We start from the raw sequence: 26,414 nt of genomic DNA on the forward strand, positions 1-26,414 counted from the left end.
CATGTCATATGAACTAATGTTTTAAAATTGAATCGCTACTCAACCTAATCTAAATATTGGATTGATTGTGTGAAAAGTTTAATAATTAATCATGATAGTTTGTAAGTAAGTTGATTCACCAAATAATTTTTGATATCCTTGATTCAATTCTTGAATGCTTCATTTTTTTTTTGTTTTTATTTTTTTATTAAATTTTGTATTTTCTTAAAAATAATTAATACTAGTCCAACCGAACCAATTTGTTGACTAAACTACAGAACCAGACAGATCAATCCAAGTCGGTAACATAATCGATCTAATAAGAGAAGAAACTCGAATCAGCTATACCATCGATCGGTTTCCAATTTGATTGGTTGGATCGGCCAGATCAAGCATAGTTTAAAAGTAAAATTAATATGATTATTTTAATTTTTAAGCACTGTTTTCTCCCCCCTTTTCCTTCGAAAGGTGTTGATTGATTAAGTTTGGTAAAAAGAAAAATAAAATCTTCAAAATTAATTAGTAACTTGCTAATAAATAGAAAGGAAAAAAGAAAATCTTACAATATGCCTAGCATACATTTACACTGTATATATATTTACTTGTGTCTGTACTAAGTACAAGAAAGGGAAAACGAGAGGTTAGCATATACATGTGTTCAGCTGCTATTATTGTACTACAAAAGAAAAAGTTAACGAGGTCAGATCACCGAAAACAAAATAATAAAAAAACAAATAATTGTCTAATGCAGTTCATCGCGTCTAACTCTAATAATATCTATAGCACACAAAATACAGTATAAACATTGTAAGTTGGGAGGGAAAAAAATGTGCATATGACAAAACTTTCTTGTCCCACACCTGCCAACCATATTAAATCAAATTTATAATTTATAATATGATTTCACTCGGATATTACTCTTCTTTGTCGAAAACAAAATTATTTTATAGTAAAAAAAAATATGTCCTATTGGTGGCCATAACTCCAAAAGTGGTGGTGTGAACGCTTGACAAAGAGTGGTTGCAGTGGCAAACAAACTCATCAGATCCTCCAAACCTCAAGCTTAGGCTATAAATACTCAAATTTGTGGCCATGTTATGTACTAGAATACGAATAGACTAAAGGGGTGTTTTGAAAAGATGGAGCAGAAAGAAAATCATGCTAGAAGGAAAAAGGGAGGGCTCATCACAATGCCCTTCATCTTTGGTAAGCTTTAGAATATATAGAAACCTTATTATATCCACTATTAGAATGCAAAACCTTGCTAACTAGCTCCTCCTAACAATGTTTTTCTTTTAATATATGGTTTTGGATTGATGTATAAACTTAATTTGGATTAATTTGTTTTTGGTGCAGGTAATGAGGTTTGTGAGAAGCTGGCTGTGGTAGGTTTCAACACAAACATGATTAGCTACTTGACAACACAGCTTCACATGCCATTGACCAAAGCAGCTAACACCCTCACTAACTTTGGTGGAACTGCAAGCTTGACACCATTGCTTGGTGCTTTCATTGCTGATTCTTATGCCGGAAAGTTCTGGACTGTCACCCTTGCTTCCATTATATACCAGATAGTAAAGACCCTCCCCTAACTCTTTCTTGTGTTGAAGTGAATTGAGAAAGTATTATACATATGCGTTACAACTCAGATTTTAACTTCTTGGTGCTACAATAAAACTTAAGTCGAGTTCTTTATATTCTTACCATTAAACTTAAATTATTTCACTTATTATATATATGTACTTTTCTAGATATCTTCTCTCTCTCTTTAATTTATCTCTCTAAGTGTCTTCATGAGGCTGTTCATCCATTATTTTGCATATGGATATTTTTAAAAATTTACTACTCATAATAGAGGTTTTATATTCAGTATTAAAAAAAAAAACATTCACATGCCATATTTAATTTGATAACTTCTGAACAAGGATACATGCATATATAGGATTTTATATAATCTTAGTGCGACTCTCAGTATACTAGCTTTCTTGATAAAGCAATTGATTGCAATATATAGATATTTTATTTTTTCACGTGAGGGTATATAGAGGTTAGAACCTAGCAAAAGGTCACACTGGTCTCTTAGCACACGCTTAGTATAATTCAATTGATTAGAGATAGAATAAAAACATTGAAGTAGGTGTAAATTTAAGTCTTATTCATGAATGATTAATTTAATTCTTTTACTTTTTATAAGTAAATTACAGTAGATCCTTTGATTTTTTTTCGCCAAACAAGTTATGTCACATAAATTGTGTTTCCCACTTGAATGAATGTTTACAAAAGCCATTTATTCCCTAATTTGTCACTTTTTTTTCTTTTGTAACTAATCAGGGGATGATTAGTTTGACCCTATCGGCAGTGCTACCACAGTTTAGGCCACCTCCCTGCAAGGGTGAAGAGGTGTGCCAGCAAGCAAGTGCAGGACAGCTGGCAATCCTCTACATCTCACTCCTCCTCGGGGCACTCGGGTCGGGTGGGATCCGACCCTGCATCGTGGCGTTCGGGGCGGATCAGTTCGACGAGTCTGATCCCAAGCAGACAACAAGGACATGGACCTACTTCAACTGGTACTACTTTGTCATGGGTGTAGCAATTCTTGTGGCTGTGACTGTTTTGGTGTATATTCAGGACAATATTGGTTGGGGAATTGGCCTTGGAATCCCTACCATTGCAATGTTCCTCTCAATTATTGCATTCATTGTCGGATACCCGCTTTACCGTAACTTGAACCCGTCCGGGAGCCCGTTTACCCGGTTAGTGCAAGTGGCTGTGGCTGCATTTCGTAAGAGAAAGGTCCCAAATGTGTCACACCCTAGTTTACTCTACCAAAATGATGAACTAGATGCCTCTATTTCTATGGGAGGGAAGCTTCTTCACAGTGGACAGATGAAGTAAGTGTCGCAAATCTTCTCTTTATTTTTTTTTTTAGCTTTAATAGAGATTTTTAATCTTTGAAAATATTTATTTTTAATTTCTATATTTAATAAAATAATGTATTTTTATTTTTCATGAATAACTAAAAATACGTAATTCTTGTAATATTTAAAAATTTAAATAAGGACTCATTTTTTAAAAAAATACATTTTAAAAACCTAATACATGTTTTTTTTTCTCAGTTATAGAGTTTGATTAGCATATTTTATTGTGTCCTAATAACTAGATGAAATAAATTAGGCTTTAATTTTTGTTTTCCTATTATTATTAAAATCAAATTTTCTTTTCTCATTTTTTAATTTGATATTTTCACTTTTAATTTTACCATTTTGGCCTATATTTATTAATTTGATATTTATAATATTTAACATAAATGTATATGTGACACTATTGTATTTTTTTCGATAATGACAATAAAGTTAAAATTTACGATCTTTATGTATATTACTCAAACTGCTTACCACTAGGATGATCCTTTTAATTCCTCTACTACATTATCATAGCAGTATTTATGCAAATGTTAAACATTAGGTTGTTAAATAAATAAATATTATACAATTAAAACAAAAAATGATTGAATTTTCACAAAAACATGAAGAACTGAATTTATATTTTCATGACGGCATGAGAATTAAAAATTTAATTAAATTAATAATTCACAACTGTATTCTATCCTAAATGAGCAAAGAAATTCATGATTTGATCAAAGCTCCACCTTCATAGGTTAATAGCGTGTTTGAATTTCTATTTATACAACTCACGTGAATCACAAATATAACTTTTAATTGCTTTTAGTCTATCTTAATGTGAAAATTTAAATTACAAATTTTAATCTAAAACCACACTAATTTCTTGTGTTAGGTCGTAGATAAATATCATAATTAATTGTGCATTCCTTCATTTTTCAATTTCAACTTAATTTATCACGTGATTGGTCCTGTGCACCACAGCACTGATGTCTTGTCCGTAGTCAAGTCATGAATTTATATCAATATAGAAATTTTTTGTTTTTCTTAAGATCACCATGTTTGTTTGATTTTTATTGAAAAACAAATTCGGCTTGGCAATATATGGCTCACTAGTCCCCACCTTACCGACTACAAAACAGTGGCTACATGATGGTATTAAACCATGATTTTGGTCCATAGAATATCTATCCTTTTGTTTTCACTACCTTCCCAGTAGTAATTTCGTGTTTCTCATGACTGTACTTTTGGATCTATCGAGTATGTTCTAAACAAAGTTTAATTTTGATATACAAGTTAGCTTGTACAAATCAATTCTACAATATTATAACGACATTTTTTTTATGCATCTAGGATATTTTCCAATTGACAGATAACAAGTAACAATATATTATCATACCATCTAATTTATACTTTATTGAACTCTCTAATATTTTGGTTATTATCATATTATGTGGTTAGATTAAACTTTTTTTTACCCTGAACGAATATGAAAATACAATTCTTTACTTAAAGCATATTTAAGTTCGTGAATTCTGTGTGTGGTTTAAGAAATTATTAGTGTAATTCATCTTTGTCTTATTGTCATTAAAATCAACAACATAACATCATGGTTGTTCACATTAGGCTTTTTTTTTTTGCACACAAAATTTTTTAGTTTAAAATATGATTTTATTTTTTCATTTTCTTTAATTTTAGTTTATTGTCATTCTGTGAGTTTACCAAACTCACTTGGTAAGATGTAATAAATTATGAGAGATGCTACATCAAATGAGTATTTGCCGCATCAACTAAAACTTATTCCATAGGTGCAAAAAATTGACGGGATAACAAATTTGATCTAAGAGAAAGAAATTAATTAAGGGATCTAAGTAAAATAAATAAATAAATTTAGGAATCAAATTGGAATAAAAAAATTAAGATGAGAGATCAAAAGTGTATTTTTGTCTAAATTTTATCATTTTCATTATCAATATAAAAAACTTTGTGACAAAAATCTCAATTTCTATCAACAAATGCACCTTCAAATGATTAGGAGAAAATAGTGAATGGAGTAAAAGTTGAATGAGATTTTTCCTTTTCATAACTAAATTACCTTTTTGTCTTGAAATTTTTTCATAACTTTTTTGTCTTGAAAATTGATACAGATTTTTGGACAAGGCAGCAATAGTTACAGAAGAAGATGACAACAAAACACCTAACTTATGGAGATTAAACACAATTCATAGAGTGGAGGAATTGAAGTCCATAATCAGAATGGGTCCAATATGGGCATCAGGAATTCTCCTCATCACAGCTTATGCCCAACAAAACACATTCTCCCTCCAACAAGCCAAGACCATGGACAGACACCTAACCAAAACCTTTCAAATCCCAGCTGGGTCCATGTCTGTCTTCACCATCCTTACCATGCTCACCACCACTGCCTTCTATGACCGAGTCTTCATCAAAGTGGCTCGTAGGTTCACCGGGCTGGACCGTGGCATAAGCTTCCTCCACAGAATGGGCATTGGGTTTGTGATCTCAACCTTAGCCACATTGGTTGCTGGGTTTGTTGAAATGAAAAGAAAGAAGGCAGCTTTGGCCCATGGGCTTTTTGACCACCCACATGCCATAATCCCAATCTCAGTGTTCTGGCTTGTCCCTCAATACAGCCTTCATGGAATGGCTGAGGCCTTTATGTCAATTGGACACTTGGAGTTTTTCTATGACCAGGCCCCTGAGAGTATGAGGAGCACTGCCATGGCATTATTTTGGACTGCTATCGCTGCTGGGAACTATGTGAGTACCATTATGGTTACTTTGGTCCACAAGTTCAGTGCTGGGTCTAATGGGTCAAATTGGCTCCCTGACAACAACCTCAACAAAGGGAAGTTGGAGTACTTTTACTGGCTTATCACCATATTGCAGTTTCTCAATCTTATTTACTACTTGGTTTGTGCCAAATTGTACACCTACAAGCCAATTCAGGTCCATGACAAAGGGGATAGCAATTCAGAAGGGAACCAAATTGAGCTCTCTACCACGGTTTAAGTGTGGTGTTGTAGGGATTAAGTGGTTTAGATTTAGAGTTTCTTACCCTTTTAGTGTCCATGCTTAGAGATTGGGAGTCTCACGTGTTGTATATAAATAATAAATACTAATATTAATTACTAAAATAGTTGAAAAAGTGCTTCCATTAGCTTGTATACTTAAACATGTCTTTACTATAAATAATGATTGTTGCTACAAAATAACAGAAGTAAAGGCAACAATCAAGGATTATGTTGAAGTCCCAAAAGCCTTTTTTATCTTGGTTACCAACACCAAAGGGATGAATCCCTATACTCACAAAAATCATTGAAGGCATTTAAAGTTTTTTTTTTTTTTTAGAGAAAAGTTATGAGAAGTTCTATTCTCATGTTTTTAATAAATTCTTCTACAACTAAGAGAGGTGGGAAAAGAAAATGTGGAATAAGATGGATAGTGCACATGTCCTGATGCACGGTGACATTGTCATCAACACACATTTTTCTTAACGCATTGTATGGTAGTTTCAACTTTCAAGGTCAACATGAATTTTCAATGTGATATAACGCCCAATCAAGTAAACTGTGATAAAAAGAAAAAAAAACCCATAAATATGTTATTTGTGAGAACAAAGGACCTCCACAATGTTCATGTTTGTACTCCTCAATCATCCCTATATGGCTATATTATTTATTCATATTCATTTTCAATGTGGTATAACGCCCAATCAAGTAAACTGTGATAAAAAGAAAAAAAAACCCATAAATATGTTATTTGTGAGAACAAAGGACCTCCACAATGTTCATGTTTGTACTCCTCAATCATCCCTATATGGCTATATTATTTATTCATATTCATTTTTTCCTCCCACCATGCTCCCCTCCTCTTTCTACCTTTTGAGTTTTATCGCTTGTTTGTGTTATTACTTGGATATTCTTACTCCTTGACAATAGAATAGATAGAAGATGTACTTACAGAAACATTCGCATTCCTAAGTTAGCTAGGTGATTCTTTAAGTGTGAAAAGGAGGGAAAGAATAAGGAAAGTCTTCTTCAATGAAATAAAGAATTAGAATTTATTAAGGAGATATCCCCCACATTATATAAAGTGGAAGCCTTGGAGGCCAAGGAAGTTAGAATCTTCATAATAAGATAGCTCTGCTACTAAATGATACACACTCAAAAACCAAAAGAAGCTGAAATAGTATTTTTCATTATTCTCTGAAAACATAACACACCTATAAATATAAAATCACTAGCAATATCCAAATCAACTACCGATCACTACAAGTACAAGTAATAATCCTAGAGAACTAACGATTAATAACATTAGGCAATTATCATGGATAACTATTGCTTAAAAAGGTTTTATCACTGCACTAGCCAGGATTGGGCCCCTCGAATCCCATTCTCGCAGTACAAGTGAAATTTTAATTTGAATTGATTATCATTTTGTATTTCATTATCTACTCTAAATCTGACATTTAACTTGCCGAAAACTCAAATGAAATGTAGATAAGAGTATAAGAGTAGTATTCAATTAGAACAAAGATAATGTCTAATTAACATCTTTGAACGTTTAAAAAGTCAAATCAAGATATGAAACACGAAGTGTCAGGACTGAAATTTCCGAAACAGGACATAGAACTTCCTTAGTCTTAACTATTTATATGACATAATTAGTTGTTATTGAGTCTTTTGTAAGTCAATATCTTGTCTACTTTACATTTAAAACAAATTATTTTCTTTATGGTCTATGTAAATTTCTTCCTTCGCGTGACTTTATTATGTAAAAAAAATCCATTTCAGCACTGCACCTTGTTTTACTTTTTAAAACCACTTGTGTGTGAAAATAATATATGTAGGCAGTTGCTACGGGTCAAGTAGCCTTCTTAATTGCAAGGAAAAGACGAACAAAAAATTAAAGCAAGTACTAAACAATATTTTAGAATCCGACAGCAAATCATGATATAATATGACTAACTTTTTGATGTGGATTCCTATCAGAATACTAGTTTTTTTTTATTATTATTGTAAAACATTAATTTTGATATAATGATACTCACGTTATTTTATTTTCTCATTTTAGATTTTCATTTTCAGTATTTTTCACCAGGGAAATCAAGTCAATGTTGATAAAAAAATATACAGATATTGATCTAAACTTGCAAATCAATTTAAATGGCATATTCGGAGGAAATTAAATATTACAAGCATACCTCAAGTCATTGCAAATCGAACGCAAAGCAGTGTATACACGAACCTGAAGGCAGTTTTGTTCTTCCAGACCTTTACTCGCTTTGAATAAATGATGTATTTTTCTGAATAGAGAAGTGGGTTTGGTGATGCAAAATTGAGAGCACTTTATCCTATTTATAGAGTCTGTCCATCACAGAGCTCAACCAACTTGTTATCAGAACGTGGGCTTGAGGATAGGTACGTGAGTTTGTTACTGAAGGTGGCAGTGATAAGGGGGTTGAATGTGGATGAAAAATAGACCAGATACTGAAATAACAAAATTCCCAAAATTTGCAATGGGAAATAACTAAAACAGAACGTGAAATGTGGGGAAAAATAAAGCTTGAACGTGGGCCACTCCATCATTCTCCAACTTGATCCATTTAACTCAACATCAACCGTAATAAGAAACATAATATATGAGTCATGATGATAGGTCCTCTGATGATGAGTAATATCTTTCATGTACCACAATATATCAAGTCTCTCAACACTAGCTCCCAACTTAATGAATAAACCATATGTTTATTCTATATTTAAACCGAATGATTTTTCTTGAAATAAATAAATATGTGCACAAAACCATATGAGAAAATTTCTAACTGAATAAGAGTTTCATTGAAAATAAAAAATGTACGTACAATGAAATTACATCATAGAACCAAGTCCCATTCGTACTACATGATCCTTAAAATTCTTTGGTGGCATGCCTTTAGTTAAAGGATCAGCAATCATCAACTCAGTGTTGACGTGTTCAATGACCACTTTCTTTTCTTTAACACGTTCTCTTATGGCTAAGTACTTGATGTCGATGTGCTTACTTCGACTTCCACTTTTGTAGTTTTTAGCCATAAACACCGCAACAAAGTTGTCACAATACAACTTTAATGGCCTAGAAATAGAGTCCATAACTCTAAGGTCAGACATGAAACTCTTCAACCGTACACCATGCGAGGTAGCCTCAAAACAGGAAATGAACTCAACCTCCATAGTGGAAGTAGCAGTTAAGGTTTGCTTGGCACTTCTCCAAGATATAGCTCTACGGGCTAACATAAAAATATAACCAGATGTTGATCTTCGTGAATCAATGCAACCAACAAAGTCTGAGTCGAAGTAGCCAATCACTTCCAGACAATCAGTTTGTCTGTACATGAGCATGTAATCCTTTGTTCCTTGAAAATATCTCATCACTTTCTTTGCAGCTTTCCAGTGGTCAATACCTGGATTACTTTGATATCTTCCCAAGACTCCAACAGCGAACGCAATATCAGGTCTAGTGCAAACCTGAGCATACATAAGGCTTCCAACTGTTGAAGCATATGGAATATTTTTCATGTGTTCCCGCTCAAAATCATTTTTGGGGCACTGAATCAAAGCGAGTTTGTCACCCTTCACAATGGGAGCTACACTTGGTGAACAATCTTTCATGTTAAATCTCTCTAAAACTTTGTTGATATAGGTTTCTTGAGACAAGCCTAAAATGCCTCGAGATCTTTCTCTATGGATCTTTATGCCTATGACATAAGATGCCTCTCCCATATCCTTCATGTCAAAGTTCTTTGAGAGAAATTATTTCACCTCATATAGCATACCCTTATCATTAGTCACAAGCAGAATATCATCTATGTATAATACAAGGAAACAAATCTTACTCCCACTGACCTTCTGGTATATATAGTGATCCATGACATTCTCTTCAAAGCTGAATGAAGAAATGACCTCATGAAATTTTAAATACCACTGGCGGGAGGCTTGTTTCAATCCATAGATGGATCTATTAAGCTTGCAGTCTAAGTGCTCACCAACACTAGATAAGAATCCCTCAGGTTGTTTCATGTAAACCTCTTCTTCTATATCACCATTCAGGAACATCGTTTTCACATCCATTTGATGTAGCTCAAGATCAAAATGAGCTACTAATGCCAAAATTACTCGAAGAGAGTCTTTCTTAGATACAGGGGAAAAGGTCTCTGTGTAATCAATTCCACAAGGACTTTGTTTTGTACTTGTTTGGATAATTTCCAATTTATAAGAGAAAAAGATGAGATGAGGTATAAAAGATAAATATAAAAGAACAAAGTATAAAATAATAACTATTAATAGAAAACAAAAGAAATAATAGGGAATTCAATGAGATAAGAATGTTAGGACCTAACATGTCTTGTTTTCCTAAGATGTATTATTTGTGATTTTTCTCTATCAATCAGGTGAATTTATCCTACCCACATATGTTAGAATACTTGCCCCTGATGTCTCACGATGACAAGTCTATTTTACTTATCTATCTCCCAAATGTCTTTGCAAAGAGTCAATAGATAAAATGCATGAAGTTATAATTCTAGATGTTTGCTTTGATGCATGGGCATAATGCAATCACTCTATGTCTAGTAATGATTTTATTAAGATACCCCTTCCTTTTAGTTCTATTAGAAATTATCCTCTGTCGAGCGACTAATTCCTAAAACAGATGCATGCAAAACCTTCCTTGTTTTTCTATTAAGGATTACCATCTCTCGAACACTTAACCCCAAAGATGATGCAAGGATGAATAATGCATGAAATTAAAAGTAAGAAAGGATAATAGGAAAGAAAACACATGTTTGCATTGATAAATATGAAATGTACAATACATCTTTTGACTTTTTAGGCCTGCTCGGCCCTAACTAAGTGTTTAACCTCTCATAGTCATAAGGGACCTTACAATAGAAAAGGGGTATAAGAACTGATGGAAGAGAAGGGATAGAAAAAGGGAATAAAAGATGATGAAAAGAAGAAAGAATTCTCTAAGGAAGAGTTCTCAGGCTTTAAGTGTGTATTAGAGTGCTCTGAGACTCAGTGTGTCTAGGGGTGGGAATAGGCTAGGCCGGCCTACAGGGGCCTACGACCTGGCCTACATAAAGTCTAGCCTAGCCTGGCCTATTTAATTAAAAGGCTAGGCTCAGGCTTTTTTAAAAGCCTATTAAATTAAATAGACCAAGCTTAGGCTTATTAAAAAGCCTTATAAGCCTGATAGGCCGGCCTATATATATATACACTTATATATATATATATATATATATATATACTTATATTATTTTTTGGATACAATTAATATTATTTTTTAAAAAACTAGCAGATTCCATCCCTATAATTAAGTAAAATTTTAATTACAAGGTGTGAGTCAGGTGTTCCTTTATATTTCTCATTTTTTTATTAGTTTTCCTATTTCTATTAACAGTTCCTTTTTCTATTCCTATTAGGTTTCCTTTTTCTTTTATTACGTTCATGTATTCTAGAACAAATAAAAATCATATCCTATTATATCCTATTACGTTCCTATACAAAAATCATATCCTTTTTCTATCAGGTTTTTTTTTTTTATTTTTAACTTTCCTATTACATTCCTAACCAAACAAAAATCATATCCTATCATATCCTATTACATTCCTATACAAAAATCATATCCTATCATATCCTATTAAGTTCATATACAAAAATCATATCCTTTTTCTATTAGGTTTCCTTTTTTTTTTTTTAACTTTCCTATTATGTTCGTAACCAAACAAAAATCATATCCTTTTCACTTCAAGCTTTTTGATAGAGGTAATTAACATTCTGTGTTTAGCCTATTATAGAAGGTGTGTTATTTTTTTTTTTTGGTAAAAACAACTAGGAATATTAAAGATTTAATGTGAAGAAGACTTTTAAATAGGCTACCAGGCCAGGCTAGGCTTTTAAAAAGGACAGGCTGAGCCAAAATAAAAGCCTTTCATAGGCTATAGGCCAGGCTCAGGCCTCAAAAATTAATCGTAGGCTAGGCTCAGGCCTTTTAAAGCCTGGCCTGCCCTAGCCTATTCCCACCCCTAAGTGTGTCTTTTCTCCTTGGCTTGACTCCCTTTTTATAGTTTCTGAAGTGGACTTGGGCTTGACTCTCTTTCTATAGTTGCTGGAGTGGACTTAGGCCTGATGCCAAAAATTCTTCCTTATTTATATTTTTGATATCTTCTGGATTTTTTTTCTTTTAATCTTTTCTTTACATATATGCAAGCCATAAATAAGAAAAATATCAATTCCTATCATTTAAGCCAAAAATAACTGCTAAATAAATATTTTTAAAGATATTTTCAATATATTTTTATAAAAAAACTCATATTTAGCAGTTATCAAAGCTTTTTTGATGTTGATCTAGGTCTCAGTAGTTGCTCTTGAATCAAAATCTAAGAAAGATCCTAGAGATTCATTGAGGTGCATTCTTGCATTTCTACCTTCACAAGAAACTTGGAACCCTGGGAAGGTTGATTAGGTAAGGGAAGCTCTAAATTTTATTTTGATTGTGTGACTAATGCTTGGAATGATGATGTTTTTGGTGTTTATTGATATTTATAAGTTTGGGTGAGTCTTTGCAGAAGGTTGGGATGAGTAGGTATACCATTATTGGCCATGTAGTTTGCAATTCGCAACTTCATTTTCATTTCGGCCCAACCGAAGTTTTGTTTTGACTGACCAAAGCATGACAAAGTGGAGCATTAAGCTCCATAGAGGTTTCAGCCCAACAAGAGCTTGTTTCGGCTAGGCATGAGTGAGATAGAGTGGAGCTTTAAGCTTCAGGGGGTTATGACCCAACTAGACTTGCGTTCAACTAAGCCAGAAATGTAACAAAGGAGTTTTGGCCCTACGAGAGCTTGTTATGGTTGGGCCAGAAAAGTGAAAGAATGGTGTTTTCACTTTAGGGGGATTTAGCCCAACAAGAATTTGTTTGGCTGGGCCAGAAAGTGACAAAATGGTGTATATACCTCCAAATGAGTTGTGGCCTTGCGTAAGAATGGAAGAAGGTCATTTCTTGATGCTAGGCCACGATCCTAAGTGTTTATTGTTATCAAGATAACTATATTATTGAAATGATTACGGTATTAATAGAACAAAGTTTTATCTTAATATGGTTTAACTTACTAAACTTTGATGATTAATATAATGAAAAGTATCATGTGAGTGTGGATTGGTGTTGGAATATTTTGGTTAGTCTATGACTTTTCTTTTTATTGTTAAGAACATTATATTATATTGATGTCGAGATAATTATGTTCTCTAGTGTGCTAAATATACTATAGATAAGATGATGTGTGGGTTATGGTTTTGGTATTGGAAATGATTGGGTTGGATGTGATATTAAGAACTTAATGAAATGTAATGTTGAAAATAATGGATGTCTTGTATGAGAATCATCCCTATGTTTTGACTTTGAATGACTTGTTAGAGTGCTTAAAACTACTTCCCAAGAGATTTAGTTGACGAATTTGGTGTATAGCGAATGAGTTGTTGTTGTTATTGCTATTGATGCACAATGTGTGCACAAAAATATACAATTGTTGTTGTTAGAACACTTAGGTGCACAAAGATGTATTGTTGACATTGGTATATGGAAGGTGCACAGACATATGAGTAGGCACGTAAGTTGAGGGTATTGGGTGGGCTCTCAACCTAGTGATGGAGGTTTTTGTGATGACTAACGGGAATGGGGCTATAGAATAAACGAGTGGACAAATCCCTTTAGATGTATGGTCTTGCAAACCTACAAAGGTAAGCCAATACACACACTTGTCTATATTTGATAAAATCACATTTCTTCCATAGGGTCAGCCCAAGAAACTCCCTGAATGGTCAAAGTGAACACTGTGTTAGGGGATGAAGCTCATAGGGGACCTCTCATATTGTGTTGAAACTCCATGGAGTAGAGTCAATGTTGATGTCTGAGTTTAGGGTGACCTAGTTAGTTGTTGGTGTATGCTAGTAGTGGTCAGGTTGAATGTCAGTGTTTATCAGTTGTGTTGATTGAGTATGGCAAGAATTTGTGACAATTGATGTCAACTGTGATTTTATGTGACTCGTGATGATGAATGGTGATGGAACTATGTTGTTGTTAATAGTTTAAGGAATGTGTTTTAAGGTTATGTTATATATATATTGATTAAGATGGATGATCCGATATGATGCATATTGATGTTTATTGTTGAACAATAGAATATGTCTATTATACAAATTGGGCTTTGAGGTAAGTGTATGAATTAGGTTTTATTATAACTGGTTCGAAAAGTATTTGCAAAATATATAAAATTTAGTATTCTCCTTTTTCAATAAATTATTTTGGATTATTTGTATTTTTATGTTTTTTCTAGTGAGCTTACCCTTGCATGTTGCATGTGTGATTCATGCCTGTGATGATCCCGAACTTTGTTTACAGGGGAGCAAATGGTATTCAAGTAGGTCTTCTTCTTGGAGATGGATCGTTCCTTATGAAGCATCATGGACATATGCATTTGGAAGTGAAGACTACATTTTCTTTTGTGTTGTTTTATAGTCATTCATATATGTATAGTGGGACCAACTTAGGATTTTATGTATTACCTTGCAAAGAGTTATAAACATATGTTTGTTTATGAATGGTCTATCTTTAGGGTTTGTCCTCTAACTGCTAGTTTTAGATCTATGAAAAATTTGTTAGCATTTTCACAAATGCACCAATTCAATTGCTTTACAGATAAATAAGAAATAAATCTTGCATATTGTTAGATATGTATTGAAGGCGGGTCGTTAAATTTTGATAGTATCATTTGTTATGAGTGATTTTTGTTCAGATTGGACAATTCAATGATATAACTAGACGATTTGTCCTTGCCCATGATTTTGATGATTACAAAGGTATAAATTGTCGATAAACTAATGAGCTATTTTTAAGTGAACAAGACCTACTACATATGAGCACATTTTGTATTATTTCATACTTTACAACTCTTATAAGTACGCGTCAAATTATTAAGTGGAAATTGTTTTATTAAAAGTAATATCAAGTGTCCAATGTGTTGTTATAAAACTATTCTTTGCTCTTCTGTGAAAACCAGTGCCTATACACTATGTTTTTTTTATTCGCGTCCAATGGACCTAATCACTTACACTATCTTTTCTATATAACGGATAAGTGATGTCCTTGATAGTTCTAAGTTTAGTGTTGGCGACAAAAAAGGAAGTGCAGAAACCTAACCTCTTGAAATTTTATTTTGTCTCTCTTATGTTTAAATTGTTAACATTTGAATTTAAGGTAATGTTAGAAAGAAAGGAATGAACCCTCTTGGGTTGATTTTGCAAGAAGAGACAAATGCAACTATATATGCCTTGTTCGCAATTGTCTCCAACCAAAGTGTGTCATGTTACTCTATGCCTAGATGTGAGACAATGGTCATATCAAGAAAGCGAGAACAGATCCCTCAACGAATAATTCACTAAAGTCTATATATAAAGACTCAATTTCTAAAGTGAAACAGGAAGTGAAGCAACAAAGTGAAAATGATATTTTCTATAGTCATTGGATGATACATTATGTACTTAAAATAGTTTCATCCTTAGCTTAGCAAAGTTATCTTTTGCATTCGAGCTTATTATTTTATCCAAACATTGAGTCTGTGAATCATTGTATTCAAACAAACAATCTATTTGTGAAAGTCAGGAGTGACTTAGTGATTAAACAATACTTGAGTGTTCTTAGATTCAGAGGAAGTCTAAGATGTGAGCCAACAGTGACCTTGAGAATACTTGTGTAGCCAAGAGTGATATATTAGAAAACTTGTTTTTAATCATTATTGATTGGTGGAACTCTTTACATTTTGTAAAGGAGAGCAAGATGTAGCTCAGTTTGAGTGAACTGGTACAAACTAAATGTTTCTATTTATTTCTTAAGCTTTAACTAGTAGTTTTACAAGTTTACTTTGACACATTAAGTCACACAAGTGTTATTTGTAAAACCTTTGTGAAAACTATTTTATCATACATTGGATGACAATTTTTTTTTTCACTAAAACTATTTTTAACTCATTGGACGTCACAATCAATCTCTGTATTCTTGCATATTAACTTGTGAAAATCACTCCTTTGTGAAAAAGTTTATATCTTCGGTTAATGTTTGACACCGGACGATCCATCACTAGACAACCCAAACGTGTCTTACGATTTTGATAAAAAAACAAAGATATAAATTTGTGTTAAGCACTTTGCTGCATGTAAGTTAATAGGTTTGATGACTAGAAGCAACACTAAGCAAGACTTATCCATTAATGGATACCTTGTCTACTGGAAGCAGGAAGTACTCGTCCAGTCTATCCAAACAATGAGTGGAATAAGCACTTTTTTTGAATTATTAATTTATTCTAGTTTATATGATTTTGTTAAAAAGGGACATATCTATGAATCTATCTTTTATTTCCTTTTATATGTTTAATGGTCATATTGAGTTATGAATGACAAATATGAAAAGTCTTGATCCTATCAGACAGAAACATGTAGTATCCACTTATTTCAAGAAACAAGATCAATTTGTACTATGGTCAAAACATTCAATTATGAAGATATTCTCCACAATTATGAGTGTCTCTCTACCTATAAATATGACATCAAAGATTGAAGAACATTGATGAACGTACATAGAAAGATGAGTCGTGAATCAAGAAACGGGAGAAAGGAAAACATTTGTTGAGAAACACATTGCGCTTAAGAGAGTTCATCCTTTGTAGTATACAAAATACCTATGAAAGATTTGAACCTTATTGTAAACCCACTATTTGAGTGTTGTAAAGAATCTCTGATTTTGTATCAAACTTCTGTTTATGAAAGACAGGAAATAATTAATGACAAAACAATACTTGGGGTGCTATTAGATTTAAGGGGAGTCTAAAGTTTGTATTGGGAGTGACCATGAGAATTCTTGTAAGCCAGAAGTGGCACGAAAGAATAGTTGTTGTAATCAAGAATGATTAGTGAAACCTTTTTGAAATTCTGATACAGAGGTCAGATGTCGTACCAGATGTCACGACATCACGCTTCAGAACGTGGAGATTATATTTGACTGTATGAACAGATTAAGCAAGTAAATAACACAAGAGAATTGTTAACCCAGTTCGGTGCAACCTCACCTACATCTGGGGGCTACCAAGCCAGGGAGGAAATTCACTAAAATAGTGTTAGTTCGAAGATCTAACAGCCACTGTTTACAACCTTCTCACCTAACCACTACCCGTGCAATCTCTACCTAAGAGCCACTCTTAGATATGAGAAACCCCTCTCACTCCCTCTCAAACACTCTCCCGTGTTTACAATCAAATCAAATACACACCAGAGATTGCTCTCTGAACAATAGAGATCAACTCCACACACTATAGAGATCAACTCTACACACTCTAGAGATCAACTCTACACACTCAGGTCCAACACTTGATGTTAGAGTAACATCAAGGTGGCTCACAAAAGACTCAAGTCCCAAAACTCACAAAATAACTCTTCAATCCCGGACTTAGTACCGAACTCGTGCAGCCTCCATGTTTATATAGCAGTGTGCGTTTCTGGACTGCAACTTCTTGTGCTGGATGAGATCTATCATTCTTCCTGAAAATCTGCGCTTAAAGATCTAAAAGATACAGTTTGATCTTTTAGTTTTTATCTTTAATCTTTAATCCCTGAACGAACTCTTCTACTTTGAAATTCGAACTTTAATTATCTTTTAATTCGTTCCTAAAGATAGATCGTCTAATCTGTTGCTAACTGCACAATAATCTGTTAAAGAGATAACAGATTTATGTGTCCAGTATTTTCGGGCCGGATGTCAGGACATCGTGTCCGACATCGTGAATCCTGCAGCTTCATTTGACTTTTATCTTGACTTGTGCATTGTGCAGCACCTCCAGTGTTTTCGGGCAGGATGTCCAGGACATTGTATCCGACATCGTGGATCCTGCAGCTTCAATTCTTCATTTGACATTTTATCTTGCCTTGTGCATTGTGCAGCCCGATCTTATTCCTTGACATAACGTTGGACATCATGTGCAGCAACTCCAGCTTTCCTTCATTGTCTAAGTGCTTATGTTTTAACAAAATCTTAGCCAATCTTTTAAACACTCAGTAGAGCTAAGCACTAACACTTTTACTGGTTGATAAATGAAAACAGGACGTAACTCAGGTTGAATGAACCAATATAAAATGAAGTATTGTTACTGTTATTCATTATTTTATTAAAGTATTTCATTGTCCATTATTGATATACTCTGTCCATAAGGTATTGAAAGATAAATTTTACATCTCATTGAACGACGGTTTTTATAAATTTGTTTATTCTAATATCTTTCGTTTCGAAAATGTTTTATATTTTGATTAAGACATTATTCAACTCTCCTTCTAATTTGATTTGTTGTACATTAGTTAACACTATTCAATATCTTTTTAGTGTGATATTTGATATTTCAATTTTAAGGTTTTTTTTGTCACAAGCAAATTTAAGCTTTTAACAATACTATTCAAATGTTATTTTATTTTTATGACACTAAAATATATTTTTTTGTGTTTATTAAAAACACTCTTAAAGTTTTTTATGACTTTTGATCTAATCATTTATTGAATAAAACAGTAAATAAATTTTCTTTAATTTATTTTTGTGAAACTACAAAAACATTAATTTTTTATACAAAATAAAAATTATACTAGGATACACAAAAAATAAAACATTAAAACTGTATACAGATTTTTCAAAGAATTTAGGGAAATACTTACATTTTTTCCAAAGTCATTACAAATTTTGCATAAAAAATTGCAAAAAAATAATACAAATTTATAAAAAAAAAATTTCTTGAGAACCCCATAAGAATAAGGATAAATTATTATTAATACTTAAGAAATCAAAATAAAACTATTCAAAAACATAAACATCAAAATGAGACTTCAAAAATTTAATATATCAAAATGAAAAAAAAAATACTAGAATATAAAAGACTAAAAATAACATTTAACCGTTTTTAATGCTACATATATAATAATTGGTCAATATTAATATTTAATGTTATAATTTTTTTATTGACAATTTCAAGTCCTCAAAATTAACCTTAATGGAAGTAAAAAAACCTTTAATAAAAAATAATAATTACTTAAAGGTAAACAAAATAAATTAAGAGACGTATTAATGGTAGATTAAAGCGCAAAGTAATTTAATAAAAAATATTAACTTTATATATCAACATTAGGAGTAACGAAAATATCAATTACATCTAAAAAAATAAAGACAATATCAATTCTATAATTCAATTTATTAATTATGATTTTGTAAAGTAATAAGAAAGATATATTAATGACAGAGTAATCAGTATTAATGGCAGAATAAATCATTGAGTAATAATTTAATAAAAAAAAGAATCAAATTATCAAATTGAGATATAATATGTATTATATATATATATATATATATATATATATATATATATATTATGATATATTATTTTAAACCTTTAAAAGGAACAATTATTAAATAATCGTACGATTAATTGATTTCACACTAATTGCATCCAATTATTATTGAAAAAAAATTTAAAACAACGTAAAGAATATCATATGTTGGTATTTGATAAAACTAGATTTACTATAATAAATTATTTTAAGTATAGCTGAATTTTATAATAAAATATATTAATTTTTTCAAATAAATTAAATAATAAATATATATTTTTAAGTTTTTTAAACCAAAATATATAAAAATAATAAAAATATCATTATATAATTTTTAAAGAATATACTTTGCTTTTTTAAAATATCAAACAAACTTCACCTTTTATCATAGAGATAGTGTCTTAAGAATCTCTATTCCTTGTGTCCAATTATGTCTAAGTTTTTATTTATAACTAAATATATAAGTCAAAGATATCACTAACTTTTATACAATGCTTATCTATATAATTAAGTCAACTATTTGTCATGGAAACTAAAACGTACGAATTGTAAAAAAAGTGAAGTAAATAGTTATAGTTTGTTAAAGTAAATATTGATTAAAAAAATTTAAAAACAGGAAGTACATAATTTGATGAAAATAGTCTGACTACGTGTGATTTGAACAAAAAAAACATTCATAACGAATAACAGCATTTTTGTATAAAGAATTCAATTAATACTAATATATTCAGGACCATTTACGGATGCGTGTTACATTTCATATATTATTTTGAAACTGTTACATTCCATATTAATCTTTTTTTACATCCTTTTATTCCATATTAATCTATCAGTAATGTTGAATTATTCAGTAATCACACAATCAAATAATTAATCTGTCAATTTATTCTTACTGAATTCGATATAAATTATCCATATTAATTTGTCAATCAGTATACAATTAATATGTCAATTTTTATGTATAGTATCAATATCAATATAGTGTGACCCGTTATTATATTTGACAATTAAACTAATTTAAGTAATAAAAGATTACTCCCTTATATATATATATATATATATATATATATATATATATATATATATATATATATATATATATATATATATATATATATATATATTATTGGTGGTCATAAATCCACAAGTGTTCTGTGTGAACGCTTGCCAAGGAATGCACAGATCCTCCAAACCTCAAGCTCAGACTATAAATACTCAACTTTGTGACACCATATTATGCACTAGAATACGAATCGATAAGGGGTTTTGGTTTTGGAAAAGATGGACCAGAAAGAAAATGATGGTATAAGGAAAAAGGGAGGGCTCATCACAATGCCCTTCATCTTTGGTAAGCTTCAGAATATCTAGAAACTTTATTGCATCCATTAGAATGTAAAGCCTTGCTTGTGGAAAAATAGAAAAGAATATATAGAAACTTTATTAAATCCATTAGAATGCAAAACCTTGCTCGTGGAAAAATAGAAATGCTTAAATGACCCAGGATCATGCACTGAGGCAATAACATGAAAATAGTGCAGAGGATGTTATGTAAATTATTTGGTGCCTATTCGGAGATATATCTTGCGATTCATGTGTCGTTGTTGCAGTTTTCTGAGCCTAATTGGAATACTGTCACTGCATGGTTTTTTTTTTTTTTTTTTTTATTGTCACGTGGGAAGCTTATGTATACGAGGCTATTTTTCAATTGTTAAGATTGTTGTGTTATCATGGACTTTTTTGTGTACTGATATGGCTGGGCAAGTCACCAGTGGTCTTTGCTTCATTCACTCTAGATCTTTTTTTTTTTTAAATAAAGTTCACGTTTTTATTCAATATATTTTTAGTTTTTCAAAAAGAATGCAAAACCTTGCTAACTAGTTCCTCCAAACACAACACTCTAAATATATGTTTTTTTTAATATATGGTTTTGGATCTGACGTATAAGCTTTTCATTATATAATTTGTTTTTGGTGCAGCTAATGAGGTTTGTGAGAAGCTGGCTGTGGTCGGTTTCAACACAAACATGAATAGCTACTTGACAACACAGCTTCATATGCCATTAACGAAAGCAGCTAACACCCTCACTAACTTTGGTGGAACTGCAAGCTTGACACCATTGCTTGGTGCTTTCATTGCTGATTCTTATGCTGGAAAGTTCTGGACTGTTACTGTTGCTTCCATTTTATACCAGATAGTAAAGATCCTCTCCCGACTCTTTTTCTTATGATTGACAAGTATTACTTATATATCAAATTTTAACTTCTTGGTGTTCCAATCATGTATTTTGTATTCTTACCATTCGAGAAAAGTAGAATGTTATCTGCAGTGATATGGATATTATTATTAGGGTAATGGAGCTAGAGGATCAAGGGAACCCTTTCCCTAACCCTAATTTTATTGAAAATTGTATCGGAATATTTTGTTTTTTATTGGTTAGTTATTATGATTATTTTTATTAGTTTTTATTAGTGAGAGAAATTTAAATTTAGTATCTCTTTTTTACTTCTACAATACTCAACTACCAACTCAATCGGTTAGTTTTGTTAGTTTTTGTCACTAGAGCAGATAATTAGATATGAGCATCCATGCTGCTTAGTCTAAAGATAAAATAAAAAATATGAAAGTCTTATTTATGAATGATTATTTTTTTTATAAAATAAATCAGAGTAGATTCTTTGATTTTTTTTTGTCAAACATGTCATGTCATATAAATTGTCTTCCCCACTTGAATGAATGTTTACAAAAGTAACTTTTTTCCCTATTTTGTCACTTTTTTTTTGTAACTAATCAGGGGATGATTAGTTTGACCCTATCAGCAGTGCTTCCACAGTTTAGGCCACCTCCCTGCAAAGGTGAAGAGGTGTGCCGGCAAGCAAGTGCAGGACAGCTGGCAGTGCTCTACATCTCACTCCTTCTTGGGGCACTCGGGTCGGGTGGGATCCGACCCTGCATAGTTGCCTTCGGGGCAGACCAGTTCCATGAGTCGGATCCCAAGCAGAATACAAAGACTTGGTCTTACTTCAACTGGTACTACTTTGTCATGGGAGTAGCAATGCTTGTGGCTGTGACTGTTTTGGTGTACATTCAGGACAACATTGGATGGGGAATAGGCCTTGGAATCCCCACCATTGCAATGTTCTTCTCAATTGCTGCATTCATTGTCGGGTACCCACTTTACCGCAACTTGAACCCGGATGGGAGCCCGTATACTCGGTTGGTGCAAGTGATTGTGGCTGCATTTCACAAGAGAAATGTTCCGTATTTGTCAAACCCTAGTTTGCTCTACCAAAATGATGAACTAGATGCCTCTATTTCTTTGGAAGGGAAGCTTCTTCATACTGAACAGATGAAGTAAGTGTCTGAAATCTTCTTTAGCTTGAATAGATTTTAATCTTTGAAAATATGAGATTTTAATATATTTTTTAATTTCTATATTCAATAAAAATAATTTTTTAATTTTGTCATGATTAACTAAAAATACATAATTCTTATAATATTTAAAAATTAAATTTAAAATATTTAAATAAGGACTCTTTTTTTTATAAAAAAAAATACATTTTTAAAAACCAAACACATGTTTTTTTCTCTCTCAGTTATATATTTTGATTAGCAGATTCTTTTATCAGCTGATAAGCATATTTTATTGTGTATTAATAACCAGATGAAATAAATAAGGCTTAAACTTTTGGTTTCCTATTGTTATTAAAGTTAAATTTACTTTTCCCATTTTTTTTTTGAATTTGATCTTTTCACACTGTTTTAATTTTACTATTTCGGTCTATATTTATTAATTTGATATTTAGTATTTAACATAAATGAATATGTGATACTCTGTTGTATTTTTTTTTTCAAATAGTGACAACAGTTATGTATAATTCTCAAAATCCTTACCACTAGGATGATTCTATTAGTTCCTCTGCTGCATTAATCATATCAGTATTTTTGTAAATATATCAAACATCTAAATTATTAGATAAATAAAAATTACACAATTAAAAGAATAAATGATTAAATTCGCACAAAAAAATGAAGAACCGAATTTAAGTTTTGATGACAGCATGTGTATTAAAAATGTAATTAAACTAATAATTCACATTATCAGGTGTACAGTTTTCATATAATGCAGGTTATGGTTACGTGCTTACGTGGTAGCTCTGGGGTTCATTACTTATAGTGGATGTCATACTTTGGTGGTTTATTTTGGTCTGTCATGTGGTGGCCTAAATTGCTAGTTTGTGATTTGTTTGTAAGATGCTTAGGCCAATTCTAAGACCTGAGGGGGCCCTTCCCTTTCTTATGTACCTCCAGGTTTCTTATCTTTTAATTCTATTGGCTTATAAAAAATAACTCTTTAAAGTTCCTGAATTTTGTGTGCCGTTTATAATATAAATTGTTAGTGTAATTTATCTCTCTGTCTCTTAGTGTCATCAAAGTCAACAACAACATGATGTAAAGTTTGGGTTTTCTTTTAAACTTTTCTTTTTACATCTTATTTTTGGTACAGAAAATTTTAGGTCAACATATTTTTAGTTTCTCATTTTATTGTTTTTATTTTACTATGATATCCTAAGCTTAAAAAAATTTCCCTTAGTCCCTGAAGATGTCTTTTTTAAATCAAGTTAGTCATCCCATAACTAGGTGAGATGTAACAAAATGTGAGAAATATTATAACAAATAGGTATTTATCACATCAACCAAAACTAATTCCATTGGTGCAAAAATTGAAAGAAGGAAAAAAGGGATCAAAGTATATATTTTTTAAAATTTAGGGAATTAAATATATATATAAAAATTAAAATGAAGGATCAAAAGTATATTTTCGTCTAAATTTTATCATTTTCATTTAAATAATTGTGATAAAAATATTAATTTCTACAAAAATGACCTTTGAATGACAGGAGAAAATTGTAAATGGAGTAAAGTTGAATTGGATTTTTATTTTTTTAACTAAATTACTTTTTTGTCTTCAAAATTGATACAGATTTTTGGATAAGGCTGCAATTGTGACAGAAGAAGATGACAACAAAATATCTAACTTGTGGAGATTAAACACTGTTCATAGAGTGGAGGAATTGAAGACCATAATAAGGATGGGCCCAATAGGGGCCTCAGGCATTTTTCTCATCACAGCTGTTGCCCAACAACACACATTCTTTCTCCAACAAGCCAAGACCATGGATAGACACCTAACCAAAACCTTTCAAATCCCAGCAGGATCCATGTTTGTCTTCAACATCCTCACCATGCTCATAACCACTGCCTTCTACGACCGAGTCTTCATCAAAGTGGCTCGTAGGTTCACTGGGTTGGACCGTGGCATAAGCTTACTCCAAAGAATGGGTATTGGGTTTGTGATCTCAACCTTGGCCACATTGGTTGCTGGGTTTGTTGAAATGATGAGAAAGAAGGCAGCTTCGGCCCATGGGCTTCTTGACCATCCACATGCCATAATCCCAATATCAGTGTTTTGGCTTTTGCCACAATATAGCCTTAATGGAATGGCCGAGGCCTTTATGTCAATTGGGCACTTGGAGTTTTTTTATGACCAGGCTCCTGAGAGTATGAGGAGCACTGCCATGGCACTATTTTGGGCTTCAATTTCTGCTGGGAATTATGTGAGTACCCTTTTGGTTACTTTGGTCCACAAGTTTAGTGCTAGGCCTAACGGGTCAAATTGGCTCCCTGACAACAACCTCAACAAGGGGAAGTTGGAGTACTTTTATTGGCTCATCACAATACTGCAAATTTTCAATCTTATTTACTACTTGATTTGTGCCAAATTGTATACTTACAAGCCAATTGAATTCCAAGACAAAGGGGATAGTAGCTCAAAAGGGAATCAAATTGAGCTCTCTAGCACAGTTTAAGTGTGACGCTGTAGGGATTGGGACCATGCTTAGAGACCATGAGAACCATGTGCTATATATTATTATCCTTAAACAATAAGGAAAGCATGAAAAAAAATGCCTCCGTTATTGAGATTGGGGTTGTGGCATGTGGGTACGTGGTCAAATTGTTATTACTACTAAACAATAAATAATACTAATTATTATTATTATTACCATGCTTAGAGACTAGGAAAAAGTGACTACATTAGCTTGTATGTTTTAATATGTCTTTACTATAAATAATGATTGTTACCATAGAAATAAGAGAAGTAAATAGGCAACAATCAAGGAATATGTCGAAGCCTCAAAACAGAAGTAGTTTTTTATCTTGATCACCAACACCAATGGGATGAATCCCTAAACTCGCAAAGATCATTAGAGTTATAAGAAGTTCTATTCTCAAGTTTTTAATGTGGAAGTGCCAGAACTGAATGTTTCTTAAACATGTCATAGAATCTTTTGTACTTAAACTATTTATGACATAATTGGTTGTTATTGATTCTCTTGTAAGTCAATATCTTTTTTAAATCTCTATAGTCTAAGTAAATTTCCTCCTTCGCATAACTTTAATATGTAAAAATTAAATAAAAAAGAAATCCATTTTAGCATTGCAGCTGCAGCTTGTTTTACTTTATAAAACCACTTTTGTAGGCAGTTGTTGGTTTCTACAGACCAATTAGCCTTCTTAATTAATTACAAGAAAAAAGGCGAACCAAAAAAATACCAACCAATATTTTAGAATCCACAACAAATCATGAAATATCATGATTAACTTTTTGGTGTGAATTCCTCTCTGAATACTAAGTTTATTATTAAAAAAAGAATATACACTATCAAAACAATTTCCTCCAAAATAGTCTGCCTAAAGTTTTAGGGTCCTTTTTATAGTTTTTAAATGTATTAAAACATTCATAAAATTTCAAATCAAATTAAAAGAAATGAAAGAAATTTTCCATGGTCCATTTGCTTTACTTAAAGACCAAAAAAGTAATTTAACTCTCACATAATTGATATTTCAAACTCCCTTGCATCTAATGCACAAAATATTCACAAAGAGATTTGTTAGTGGAACCAAAAATATATCCACATAAACTTGCACAAGTAAAATGTTATGAGATGAATTTTCAATGAAAAGTGTTTTTTATCAACTTTTCCTCTCTCAACTTTTTTTC

The 26,414-nt window shown here is 31.9% G+C and overlaps 2 protein-coding genes across 2 annotated transcripts; both read left to right on the plus strand.

Moving 5' to 3' along the window:
* The first annotated feature begins 903 nt into the window (after positions 1 to 903).
* Positions 904 to 6,048, plus strand: LOC100809610 (protein NRT1/ PTR FAMILY 3.1). The gene is made up of 4 exons (XM_006573175.3): positions 904 to 1,185; positions 1,336 to 1,553; positions 2,311 to 2,870; positions 5,027 to 6,048. The coding sequence occupies exons 1-4, from the start codon at positions 1,119 to 1,121 to the stop codon at positions 5,910 to 5,912; spliced, it is 1,731 nt and encodes a 576-aa protein (XP_006573238.1). The 5' UTR covers positions 904 to 1,118; the 3' UTR covers positions 5,913 to 6,048.
* Positions 6,049 to 21,335: 15,287 nt separating this feature from the next.
* Positions 21,336 to 25,608, plus strand: LOC100810311 (protein NRT1/ PTR FAMILY 3.1). Its single transcript, XM_041017913.1, has 3 exons — positions 21,336 to 21,548; positions 22,146 to 22,705; positions 24,336 to 25,608. The coding sequence occupies exons 1-3, from the start codon at positions 21,378 to 21,380 to the stop codon at positions 25,219 to 25,221; spliced, it is 1,617 nt and encodes a 538-aa protein (XP_040873847.1). The 5' UTR covers positions 21,336 to 21,377; the 3' UTR covers positions 25,222 to 25,608.
* Positions 25,609 to 26,414: the final 806 nt, after the last annotated feature.

The sequence above is a fragment of the Glycine max genome, chromosome 1, assembly GCF_000004515.6.
Source record: "Glycine max cultivar Williams 82 chromosome 1, Glycine_max_v4.0, whole genome shotgun sequence".
NCBI classification, from domain to species: Eukaryota; Viridiplantae; Streptophyta; class Magnoliopsida; order Fabales; family Fabaceae; genus Glycine; species Glycine max.